Raw genomic sequence first — 13258 nt, forward strand, 5'->3', positions numbered from 1 at the left:
GGTTCGTCTTTAGTCTCAGGTCTGTTCAGGTTTAGTTTAGTTTAGTTAGTTAATGTTTTTTTGTATTTAGTCTAGGTTTTGCTGCCACGTCAGCCTTTGTTTTGGGTTTGCCTTTTATTTCTAAATAAATTAGTTTTTTTTATCAACATGAGTCTGCGCTCAGGGTTTGCCTCCTTCACCCCAGTCCATGACAGTAACAATAAGGCTATGTACCTGAAACAAGTTGTAACCTCGTCTTATACACGTTAACTTGGACAAACATAATTATATTTTTAAGAGATAGTTGAAGTGATGTTCTGCCAAATAATTATCGGTGCAGAGAAAAGGTCAAAAGTCTGACGGCTAGGCTTTAGCTAAGCAAATGAGCACCTGTTTTCTATCATGTCTTAGGCTTATAAAACAATTCTTTCTAATAAAATAAATAACACACCAGTGTGAAAAATCGCTACATTAGCTAAAATGAAACCTGTACACTTTTGGATGACACCGTTTGTTTAGTTTGCTGAACAACATTAAAATAAACCAATATATCAGTCTGCCTGGAGTTGGGTAAACTATTTGACTGACGAGACGAGCTGATACATTTGTAGCCTCAGCACCATCGGGACATGCTAAACGGACCTCAATACATACAACCTATTTTTAACCATGTTCTTCAAAGCACTTTTACAAAGTTTCTCCTTCACCCATTCATTCAGTGCTGCCGTTTATATATGACATTTGTTCGTTTTATTTTATTTCAGCAACTGTTTTGCTAATTCTAGCATATTCTACATGCTGTCCTGCCTTTAGTTTTTAGCTTCTGCTCTGCTTGTTTTAACTTCCACAACTTAGCTTCATCTTCTTCTGCACATTTCAGCCAACTCATTCAGCACTCACGATGCATTTTCGCAGAAAATGCTATTTCTCTTGTTGTTGTTTTCCCTCTTTTTTAAAGATTAAGATGGAACGCTAACTGAACACTGAACCTATTTTTATTCCCATCGCAGCGTGTTTCAGAGGAAAAACACAAACGTTGGAGCAAAACCTCGGTTTTATTTTGAGCAGCTCTCACTCCACAGGAGATGACTTCCTTCCGTCCCCATCCCCCCCCTTTCGAGCTCTTTGTGCTCCATCCATAATGATCCATGTCGGATCAATCCATCATCCCCCTGCTGCCTTGGTGTCACTCTGCCTGCTTTTCTCAGATCTCATTTCCCCGAGCAAGTACTAAAATCCTTACAAAATGTTGAGCTGTCACCACAACAAGGAGCTTTCACTTCAGTCTGTTTCTTTTCCACTCGCTTCTACAGTAATGAGTCATACCTGGACAGGAAGTCGTGGAACCACGCAGATTAAATAGCTGCAGATTGATGGACAAACTGTCGTTCGTTTATTTTTATTTATTTCTTTTTGCTCTGGATGTTGTGCAGATCAGTGTTGACTATGTCCTTTTGGCCCCCCGAGGTTGGAGGCACACGTTTCTAAATCCGCCCTCTTCACCTAAATATAGAAGTCTTTGCAGAGAGAAATCCTGCTCTATGGATGACTTAACATCGAGCAGAGACAAGAGCTTTCCCTCGGGTTATTTCTTGTTGTCATTTCGCACGCAACCTTTCGCTGCGCGTTGTGGGTCCTCTGAACAGGTGTCGGGTATTACCATCCAGACTGCCACGTCTGAAAGCATCATCACAGAGACTCTTTTCCATTTAGAAAAAATAAATAAATAAATAATACACAAGAGACTATCTGTTACTCAACAGAGACAAATCCACCAACTGACTGAGTCATCTTTTACAGGCGGAGGAGACGCATGAGGTGACTGTTACACCAAGTCAGGGTCACAGATGACGCAGATTAGTTGCATTTATAGTCTCCGCAGCCTAGAGGATGGAGTCTGAGGCTCCCAGTGATGTCATACCTGCAGAAGAAAAAGACCCAGCATGAGACTCCGAGCAAGACAATCCATTATAATTGGTCTTCATGTAATAAACCCAAGCAGCACATATCCACAGCTAAAGCACCAGACTCCATAATGACAGCTCTTTGAGACGTGTTTGTGTGTGTGTGTGTGTGTGCACCTTCAGATTACCAGACTTCTCCTGATTGGTAACTGGACTGCAAGTCAAAACTTCACATCTCTATTATAATTCAAGGCCTAACGTTCCTCATCGCCCCACACCTTCCACGGCAGAGTTTCAGACTACGATCATCTTGTGTTGAGAAAAGACAGACTTGTAGAAAGCAACGTTAAGCTCAATCTCCTGCAATGTCGCGAAAAGTCAGGTTCAGAGTGTGTGTTGTGAATAAGTCTTAGCTACTGCCACAAATATTAGCTCAGTATCTATCTAGAGATATCAGTTTGGGTATTTGTGAAGGTCAGCTGTCTGTAGCCAACCTTGAAAATAATCTTATGCCTGATCTCATGAGATATCATAAGATATCACGACCGAAGTATGTGTTGATGACGACTCTCAGCTACTGCCACACCTAATTTTAGCTCAGTACCTACAAAACCGACTGAGTTATAGTCATTTTAGTGGCCATCTTGAATTATGTTGACTCCAACAGGTAATCAGTTGCAGATGTCTATCAAATGATTACTTTTTGCAAGTTTTATTCAATTTTTTTCCAGTGGTTCATGAGATATTTTGGTTACACACACACACAATGAACACATCTACCCCCGATAATGGAGAGCTCAGGCTAGTCTCACTCCAGCTCTAAGTGCTGCCTTGCATCTGTCTCTGTGCAGGACAATGACATTAGACAAAAGTGGGGATCCATCCACTTTGGCAAGTGAAGAAGGATGTCTCTGTCAGAGCCTCAAGTGGAGTACAGTACAGTCCCAGTAATTTGTGATCTGTCAGGTTGCTGCTGGAGAGGTGGGAAAAGACTTGCTGCGTGTTGAAAAAGACCCAAACACAGACTCAGAGGCAGGCAGATGGGGGGGAAAACAAAAATACTGCAAACTGTTATAAACAAGAGCAACAAGGCACTGCAGCAGTAGTAGGAAATCTAAAACCAAAACAAAAGTGTGAAAAGAGCTTTTTTTAAAACGAGGTGCTGCAAGATGCGAGAAGACTTGCACAACAGAAACGGTTTTAGAACGGAAACAGCGGCACAGCTTCTCCTTTTTTTTTTTTTTGCTCTCGTTCACTTTCCTCGAGGTTCGGTGGTGCACGGATTTAAAGCTGGAGACAAGTGAAACGCATTGATTTTTCTTCCTTCCTTTTCACGTTGTCATTAGACATCCCTCCGTGTTGCCCTCCTGATCCTGCTAATAAAAGCACTCTGCTCATCCTGCACCATCACCGCTCCGGAGAGGCTTTCAGCTCGGCGTGTTGATCCGGTTTGGAGTCTGACGGGCTTCTTTGAATCCTGCCACAGACACACTCTGGCTGCAGCGTCCTCTCTGTGCAAAGCCTGGCAGAGGCTCAAAGCGGCACACAGACACATGCACACGCAGCAGATTTGCCGTATTTTCTGTTGATGTTTTTATGTGCCACCCCCACCCCTTCACTCTGAGATGGAATTGCAGTGATGGTGTATCAAATGCACGGGGCACTCTGTGTTTCCCAGAGTAATCATTATTATCGCTCGGCTCACCCTGTTCTGGCTACAGCGTCTTATCCTCTATCATTTACTACTCTGACACAAACCGTCCTTAAACTACTCTTCAGCACCCAGGTCCTCCTCTTCCACAGAGAGTCAAGTGCTGATCTCGAAAAGGAAGCATATCACCCGCCACCTGTGGTGCCAGAGTATTTACACCAAGATCATCTTACAGTATGTTTAGAAACAACCGTTTTGTTCAAACCTTGAAAGTTTCACGCGATATCACGAGATGTCTTGCTGAGAGCATGTGTTGTGAATGAGTCTCAGCTACTAGCATGTCAAATTTTAGCTCAATATCTGTAAAATTGACTGGATTATAGCAATTTTTGTGCTTTCAAAGGCCACTTGGCTGTAGTGGCCATGTTGAAATGTATTGGCTCCTGAAGTTAATTAGTGATAGAGGCACATTCAATGTTTATTTCCTGAAAATTTCATTGAAAATTGTCCATTTGTTCATGAGATAAGTTGCTAACAGACAGATTTGACTTTAAGTAGTTGATATCAAATTTTAAACGCAGATCTTGTGCGATCTGTTAGCGGTCAGAATATGTGTTGGGGATCACTCTCAGCTACAACCCCACTTAATTTTAGATCAGCACTTATAAAATTGACTAAACTATAGCCTTTTTTTGTGTTTTTATGGTCAGTTGGCTTCAGCAGCCATGTTCAGCCGGGTTGACTCCAAAACACAATCAGCTGCAGATGTACTTTAAATGATTAATTTTGGCGAGTTTCATAAGGAACTGTCCCGTGGTTCGTGAAATATTTTGCTTCTAGGCAGGCACACTCACACACGTATAAACGCACACAAACACGGGCAATAGCATTATTATCCAACCTTCGCCTCTCTTGGCGGAGGGAAATAATAAAGCTCCTCCAACACCGTCTTAAATATCCAACGCACCGAGACGCACCAGTCTGTTAATCAAATGCAGACTCACACACTGGAAGCGGTTCTTGGGTTTCACTTACAGCTGTTCATTTAATTCATCACGCCGCCCTAATTTGCTTCAACTCTATCTCCACAGACTTTACTGAAGGCACATATAAATTTACATGACCCAGACCCCCCACATCAGCATCGTTGCTCTCTGGTTACTAATGCGCGGGGATGCTCGGTTTGTCTAAAGCGTTGCTCTGTTCGCTGCACGCACGCCACAGCATCTCTGTCCCTGTTAGAACAGCTCCCACCTCTGCACGTGTCAGCAGACTTTGAGCTTGTTAATTACGGACTGGTGAAAAAGCAAGCCTACGGTTCCATATTTTTTCACTGCGATTGCCTTCTTCCTTTCTGTTTGTGGACATAATTTGTTGCGCAGGCTTGGCAGGACGAGATGGTACTGATTAGACTGAATTTGGCTCAGGAAATTCCGCTTATGCTCCCACTGAAAGCCACAGTGTTTTTTTTTTCAGGCTTGATTTGCAAACTCGCTGACGACAAGCAGACGTTTGTTTATGGATTTTTGTTGATTCTCGTAGTTTGTAAGGCTCACGATGGTCACCTGTGTGTGGCTGTTTTATTTAGCTCCATCACTCTGGTATATAATGGCATAAAATGTTGGCAATATCTCGTTCTTTTTTTATGAGAAAGATGACACATTACTAGAGCTCCATATACAGATTTAGCATCTTTTTACTTAAAGCTTGTACGACTACCTCTCCTGAATGCACGTCTGATATCCGTTTCTGTGTTTTTCTGCCCGTCCACTCGCAGACTGCAGCATGACCGACACGGTGATGAGCAGCGGCTCGGGCCGCTGGGTGTCCAACGACAGGCAGAGGACCGTGCACCCGAGGTGAGGGGAGTGTTCAGCACAGTTTTTGTCTCTGTATTCACCTTTTGATCGGCAGCACCGTTCTTAACTGTGCTGTGCTTTTTTGTTTCACCTGCTCCTGTTTCCAACATGATCTGTGACACAGCGATAAAGACCAGTAAGTAGATCCACCCCTTTATACATCTGCATTGTGTTTCTTTTTTTTTTAATCATTATTATTTTCTGACAGAAAACAAGACATAACAGAAAGTGTATGAAGCATTGTAAGTAAGTCAAATGCGTAGATGCAGGAATAGTTTGAGAGAGATGAATGCTAAGAGGCACGAGGGGGTAAAATAGCAGTATTGAAGTATATAAAAAAAGACATGCATTTGCTGTTGAAAACAAATAATTAAGCAAGCAGGAAATATGGAACACAACCATACAACTTTTAAAGATTTAATTAGTTTATGCCTGGACCTGATTTAGTGATTTGATTGAGGGTTGAAGCAGAATTAGTTTTTTCCTGGATACATACTTGATTAACAGGTGTTTCCAAAGTGTAATATTGAGTTTCTTTGATTTTCAGTTTAGCAGGATTGTTTTCTTGCCAGTAACTAAGATCATAAAGAGACTTGTTTTCCTGATGTGATAATAGCATCTTCAGTTGTTTCATTTGCTGTGTTCGAACGCTGAACTGTTTCTCTGTGTGTACAAATGTGTTATTTGAGTTTTAAAACTGGAAAATATACCTTCAACTGAAGACTGGGTTTTTTTTGTGTGGCTAACAGGGGGAACTGGACCTTGCAGCCTGGTCCTGGTCCAGACCTGACAGATGAGGAGAAGGAGATTATAAACAGCGTGATCGCCCGTGCTGAGAAAATGGAGGCCATGGAGCAGGAGAGGATTGGGTGAATGAAAAAAGCGACTCTCACATTGAGACTAATGAAATGCATAATTCTGGATGTGGGATAATTAACAGTGACCTTTTTAGAAAGATCTGCCTCTGTGCTTCCGCAGGCGCCTGATAAACCGCCTGGACGACATAAAGAAGACAGTGTGTGGAGACGGAGTTTCCCGCTGTCTGCTGTGTGGGGAGCAGCTGGGCTCACCTGGGGTCAGCTCAGTGGTGTGTGAGGACTGCAAAAAGGTAAGCCAATTATAACGCAAGCGCAAACAGAACGCTACCCCGCTGAAATCCTTCCTAAAACTGAAAAAAACAACAACTCATCTTTATTACATCTTTATCAGTAAATTACAATAAATCCAGCAGAGGCCGTCTGTCTTATTGCCTTTTTTTCCGTGTAGCACATGTGCACTAAGTGTGGCACACAGTGTGGCAGTCGGCCCCGCGCCGTGTGGCTGTGCAAGATCTGCAGAGAACAGCGAGAGGTGAGCGCTCAAAACCGGAGCAATCACAGGAAAACAAACAGTTTCAGCGCATACGTAACACGTCTGTTCCTTTCTGTCTTTGTCAGGTGTGGAAGAGGTCCGGTGCCTGGTTCTTCAAAGGTTTCCCGAAGCACTTCCTGCCGTCACCCATGCCGTTATCTAAACCGAAAGAGACAGGTGCCCCGGAGGCAGCAGACCTGCCGAAACCGATAGCCTCTGAGCCCCGAGAGGCAAAAAGCCAACCGCAACCACCAGGTAGACACGGTCACCGCCACTCTGTCTGCTCCCCATGAATGTTTAAACTGAGCAAGTGGCAGGCCTTTTTCTGACATATTGTTTTTAATGTTTATCTCTCCGGCCCAAATCAAGCTCCTGCCTCTGAGCAGCCAGTTTCAGGCAAGTTTTCTTTCTTAACACTCATCTATTCTGCTTGCTTACAGACTTCCAAGGTCAGGATGTTATTATATCTTGACGCAAGGTTTAATGTAAAATCTACAGTGCGCACTTTATACTTTGCATTGCAGTAGAATCTCTTATCACCTCCTGTCTAAAAGGCTTCACTTTATCTTCTGTCTTTTTAACAAGGTTCCTGTGCAGCACTGAAAAGTATTGAATTTGTTTTTAGTAGTTTCCAGGTCAGAATAAGTATATATTCAATAACTCAAGCAAGCAGGTTGCTTTTGGCATTTACTATATATAAAAATGGGCATAGTTGCATTACATTTAGGTTCCTGCACCGCATCTGGTGTTTTATTAAACATATCAGCCACCAGAAGTTTGTTTTTTCAGTCAGTGAGTAAATCGCCACAGACTAGGTCTCTGTTCAACCACAATTCCAAAATAGTTGGAAAATGTCAATAAAAACCAAATGCAATCAATTGCAAATCTAAAAGACACATTTTATTCTCAATGGAATGCATATCAAATGTTTAAACTATGAAATTGTACCATTTTAAGGTAAGAAGAAAATGTAATTTTACAATTTGTGAGGCAGGTAGGTCAGTTCAGCACCTGGACTCTTTTACTATGAAGCCATGCTGTCTTCTGGATGGGAGCAGATTTTGCTCTAAAATCTGTATTTACTTTTCTGCATTGATGGTGCCTCTCTAGATGTGTAAGCTGCCCTCTTGCCAGAGGCACTAATGCACCCCCATACCATCAGAGAGGCAGGCTTCTGAGCCGTGTGCTGATAACAGACTGAATCAGCTCTAAGATGAAGGATGTGGCGTCTGTGGTTTCCGTCTGACCACAGGAGAATTTTCCACTTTGCATCAGTCCATTTTAGCAGAGCTTTGGCCCAGAGAAGATGACAGTGTTTTGGATGTTCTTATATGGCTTTTTCTTTGCATGATAGAGCTTTAACCTGCACTCGAGGATGGCACGGTGAACTGTGTTTACAGACAAATTTGTGGAAGAGTTCCTGAGTCCATGCAGTGATGTCCAGAACAGAACCAGACCCAATTTTACTGCAGTGCCACCATCATTGACTTTTGGTCTTATCCTTTGTGCTCCGAGATTTCTTCAGATTCTTGAAATCTTTTGATGATCTTATGAACTATAGTTGGTGGAGTATTCATCATCTTCACAATTTTCTATTGAGGAACATTATTCTGAAAATGTTCCACTGTCTTTAGATGCAGTTTTTTGCAGACTGGTGAATCTCTGCCCATCTTTACGTCAAAGAAACGCAGCCTCTAAAACCATCACTGAACTATTACCAGCTAACCTAATTAGTTGTAAAATGCTCCTCCAGCTGTTTCTCATTTAAACCACTTACTTTTACAACCTTTTGTTGCTGCTGTACCAAACTATTGAGACGTGTCACTGCCATCAAACTCAAAATAGTTCACTTTCTTAGTTTGATATGTTTACTTTGTTCCAGTGTGAATAAAATATGGCTTTTTTTGGGATTAGCAAATTATTGCATTTAGCTTTTTTTTTTTATTACATTTACATAATGTCCCAGCTTTTTCAGAATTTGGCAGCAGCAGACCATTTACCATTTGCTGCATATTCTGTCAACTTGATCGTCTCACTGAGATCATCTTATGCTGAGAATGAAGGAGTTATAGACGGTTTAGTCAAACCTAAAAATAAAGTTGTGGCACATGGAATAAAATATTTATTTAGAAGTAGACAGAAATCAAATGGACTTGTTCAAAGTTTTCCTTTTTAATTTGGCTAAGACGCTGTAACTCACACTCGCAGGGACATATATTGCAATTTGATTTATGAAGGAGGAAACTTTGGACAGAAATCTGTCACCGCTGCTGTCCAAGCCTGTTGGCAGCAGCTCACACTCGTTTCATTATGAAAATAATCCGTATATGCTATTAGATCGATCTGGTGAGATCTCTGTAGCACAAAATGTTAAGGAAAAGCACCAGTGGAGTAAATCACACACAAAAGCATCACATTCAGCTGCTGTCAGGTTAATGGAAAAATGTGCACACGTCAAAAGGGGGCTCGGATGTTATTTTTCTATGGGCTTCTATTTTTAGCTGAAATGGGTCAGACACAAAAACACGTTTTTCCTTTTGGCACAGTTGCACATGCTATTGGCTGTTCCAAACTTTGAATGGTTTCTTCACAATGTTAGACGTTTGAAAGGGCAAATAAACAGGCTTTCACTCAGGAAGGTGAAAAGTGCTCGTACAACCTGTCAGTTTCCATTCAACATGTGCTGAGTCGTTGTCAGCGGGTATGCAATGTGGCAACAACAACACAAACACCCTGTAAAGCTGTGATTCCTGACAGAGTGATACATGGAAACAAAGAAATGCCACGTTTATGTCCACCAAAATAAAGCATCAATCAAATTATTACGAGCAAAATTCTCCGTCGGTACGTTCAGAGCTTAAAGAGACCCGTGTAGGAGTGTTGGCTCTTATTGGTCCATCAATTTTACCTTCTCTGTCCTGTACCCTCACCTCTCATTGCTCCGTTCTCATCATTAAAACCTCTCAGCTGCTTCCCAGATTTGGCAGAGCCTCCCCACTGTTGCAGGGGAGAGGATGAGGTCCTCAATTAAACCAGGCAGAAGTTGCACGCTGAGACAAAAATGAGCCTCCAAGCGGTGCTGGTTTGATAAGCCAGTCAGTTTAATTTCTCGCTCTCTGTAGGATTACCTGTTCAATGTGATCTACCGGTAAAAGAAAGAGGCAGACTGCTCGGCTGTTGCTGCTTATAGTGTATATAGGTCAACGCCTTTCCAACAAAAAAAGAAAAAAAAAACCCTGCAACATCAGAAGTATCCAGAAAGACCTGGCAAGATTACAGATTCCTCTGCAGTGAAGGCATGAAGTGCAGTGATTGTGCAGTTCTCCTGTTTGCACTGTGTAAGTCGCTGTGTTTAACTTCTTCATGCTTGTTTTTAGCTGCAGAGCCACAGGGCCGTGCTGGTTACCCACCTGTGGCCCCTAAACCGGTTTTGCGCATGGCCACGGGGGGGGTCGGCCCCGAAGAGGCTGGCCAGGGAGGCGCAGTGGCGATGAAGAAGATGGTGCCCGTGCAGAGCTCCAGACAACAGCCTGCTGCTTCGGCCCCCGTGGCCCAGCAGGGTGAGGACACATTTTCTTCGTTACGTTAACATTCAGCAGCGGCGCTTTTCGTCGTTTCACGCTGCCTCACTCGACTGAATCTGTTCGTGGGTCCTGCAGCAGGAGATAAAGGTGCGTACGCCTCTGCTGCAGCTCCTCCAGAGCAGAGAGCACCTCCTGCAGTCAGAGAGGACAGGAGGCAGCCTGGCGCCTATAACACTCCTCCCCCCCGACAGCAACCCCCCCCAGCTGAGGAGGAGGACGAGGCCAACGACTATGACTCCGATGAAGCCAGTGAGTGCCCCATCCGATGAGAAGTCTGGTTTAATTTCATTTTGTACAGTTTCCTATGTTTCCCACTCATTACAGGTAAATCCCAAGAATAGTCTTTAATTGTAACATCTCTCCTTGAATTAAAAGATATTAGTTGGGGATGTTTTGATTTACCACCGATTTATCCTACATGTTTAATTTATGCAACTAGAAAAGCTGAAGGACTGAATTGTGAAAACACGAGCCGAAAGTAGCAGAAGGCTAGCTAAAACGTAAAAGTAACACAAGAAGACAAAAACAGCAAATAGGCTGAATCAGATTTCAAAGAGAAAAAAAATGCTTTTGAAGGAATTGAGGAGATCTCAATGTATTTCTATGAGTAAAATATTTGTAAATGAAGTTAATTATTTTGAAAAGTATGAAAGCTACAAACCAGAAAAGCCATAGCACCCATCTCCTGAATGAGCCGAATGTTTTGATAAAATAAGTCAAAGTGTGTAGAAGTGGTTACAGTACAGTTACGGAAAATGTTTGGATAAATAATAAACAGGAAAACGAATTCACACAATAATTGTGTAAGCTTTCATGATTATATTTAATCAGTAAAATGGAAATCCATGTCGGAGAAACTCATGCTAAGGAGGACATGAAAAACTAAACTAAGACATTCAAAAGCTGCTCTCACATGTTAGTTTAATGATAAAAAAAAGGATACCAAACTATCTATCCTTTCAGCCTGAAGGGCTAAAATTACTTTCTTCTGAACTGGGTTTAATTATTGTTTTATTTAGGTCCAGGTTGTTAGAGCTGTGGACATAATTTAAGATGTAACAGGACTAACAAGTTATAAATTCCCCTTGGATCCATTCCCTGGTGCGAAGAGGCAGAAATAGTTTTAGCTGCCTGTTTTCTGTGGGGACACGAAGGTGAGAAGAGTTGGGCTGTTGACTGGTTTCAGGAGTCTTTTGCAAATAATGTTGATATAAATGCCTCTGGTATTAAAGGTTAATAAAACTTTGTGTTCAAGTAACACTTAATTAATTGGGTAATTGTTAATTGAGTAAGTCTAAATAGGCTTCCTTTTAGACTCAGTGGGAGAGGCAAGACATTGACAGGACATCTTTATTAGATGTTAAAACAACAAACACCAGCATATTACATATATGACAATTTCCAGTGTTATTATATAACTTAGCTTAACGTTTTACTTGAAACTATTAGAGCAAATTGTTAATTTGACAGCTGAAAATGACGCCGTTTTTTGGCATGGGGTCGCTCAAACCACTTGCAGACCTGGTAGCGCAGCTTTGGGCTTTATAGTCGATCAAATTAAATGGTGCATTTCTGCAGTTAGTAGGTCTAAGCTAGGACAAGTTAATCGTCATTTTAGGATAATTAACAGATCACTTCTGATTATGCTGTTTCCCAGCATCTAGCCGTGCCAGGCAAACTCCTCCAAAGGAAATGTGTGTGGGCAGCCTCTCAATCTTTATTTCTTGCCACATTCAATGTCCTCCACAGAGACTTGAGTGTTTATTTAATTTATTTTATGTTATGTGCTTCTAATATCGTCCCACTGTTTCTTTAAAGTCCTTTGAAGCCGGTTAATGTTTCACGAGTGACGGTTAGGGCTGTTTTTCAGCCAGTCTCGGTCCTATTCACGCTTTAATTCACAATGTGAGACTTGTTTAATTACCGGAGAATCCCTACATTTGTACTTTTAATTAAGCAAACGCAGGTTTTGCTGTCTGTTCGGGTTTAACGTTACGGCTGATCTGGGTCTCTTTCAGCAACTCTGGGCTCTCTCGAGTTCAGTCTTCACTATGAGCAGGAAAGCAACAGCCTCCACTGTAGCATCATCAAAGCAAAGGTACCACGGTTGCCCTGATTCTCGCACACAAAGGCACGATTTCAATCAAGTGGTTCATGTTAAAAGCTCCTGAATGGCACTTTAGCTTAACTGCTCTCTGCCGTTCGTGATCTCATTAACACTATTTTTTTTTTCTTCTCAGGGACTGAAGCCCATGGACTCAAATGGTTTAGCAGATCCCTATGTGAAGCTTCATCTGCTGCCAGGGGCTAGTAAGGTGAAAATAAAACCAAAAAAATCCCATCTGTCCTATATTAGGTTTTCTTTTCTTTTAATAGATTTACCACAATAATGTTCTCCACACAAACAAACGAAAATAATTGGTCATTTTAGCCCAATTTGGTTTGAGGGATCTCTCTGATAGTTCACTCCTGACCCCTTGTGGTCAACAACAACAACTAATCTGAGAATTTGGATGATTATATCTTGAAAGAGTTCATTCTTTTCCTTATCCAACAGTCCAACAAGTTGCGTACAAAGACCCTGAGAAACACTCGCAACCCTGCGTGGAACGAGGAGCTCACCTACCACGGCCTAACAGAGGAGGACATGCAGCGCAAGACCCTCAGGTGGGTAATTCACTTCGCTCACACTCGAACCACCCACGAGCAGCAACTTCCATCTGCTTTTTTGGAGAGACATTTATGACTGTAATTACCTCTTTTTTTTTCTTGAAACGATTTTTCCACAGGCTTTCTGTCTGCGACGAGGACAAGTTCGGGCATAATGAGTTTATCGGGGAGACCCGGGTGGCGCTGAAGAAGCTGAAGATGAATCAAAAGAAGAACTTCAACGTCTGCCTGGAGAGAGTCGTGCCTGTGAGTGGGGGGGGG

The 13258-nt window shown here is 42.2% G+C and overlaps 1 protein-coding gene across 3 annotated transcripts in view; it reads left to right on the forward strand.

Annotated features, from left to right (window-relative positions):
* The window catches only part of LOC108236559 (rabphilin-3A), a 26226-nt gene that overhangs the window by 8919 nt on the left and 4049 nt on the right, over window positions 1–13258 (forward strand). Inside the window, exons 2-14 of one of the 3 annotated variants that reach the window (XM_017417304.3) lie at window positions 5312–5393; window positions 5518–5529; window positions 6143–6262; window positions 6372–6501; window positions 6660–6743; window positions 6830–6998; window positions 7113–7139; window positions 10121–10303; window positions 10406–10576; window positions 12346–12425; window positions 12568–12642; window positions 12885–12994; window positions 13117–13243. In XM_017417304.3, the coding sequence (XP_017272793.1) occupies window positions 5320–5393; window positions 5518–5529; window positions 6143–6262; window positions 6372–6501; window positions 6660–6743; window positions 6830–6998; window positions 7113–7139; window positions 10121–10303; window positions 10406–10576; window positions 12346–12425; window positions 12568–12642; window positions 12885–12994; window positions 13117–13243 (1362 nt within the window). In that variant the 5' untranslated portion in view covers window positions 5312–5319. Of the gene's footprint in view, window positions 1–5311; window positions 5394–5517; window positions 5530–6142; window positions 6263–6371; window positions 6502–6659; window positions 6744–6829; window positions 6999–7112; window positions 7140–10120; window positions 10304–10402; window positions 10577–12345; window positions 12426–12567; window positions 12643–12884; window positions 12995–13116; window positions 13244–13258 lie in introns of all 3 variants that reach the window. The other 2 variants (XM_017417303.3, XM_017417306.3) reach the window with 2 other exon arrangements.

This window comes from Kryptolebias marmoratus, linkage group LG1 (assembly GCF_001649575.2).
Source record: "Kryptolebias marmoratus isolate JLee-2015 linkage group LG1, ASM164957v2, whole genome shotgun sequence".
NCBI classification, from domain to species: Eukaryota; Metazoa; Chordata; class Actinopteri; order Cyprinodontiformes; family Rivulidae; genus Kryptolebias; species Kryptolebias marmoratus.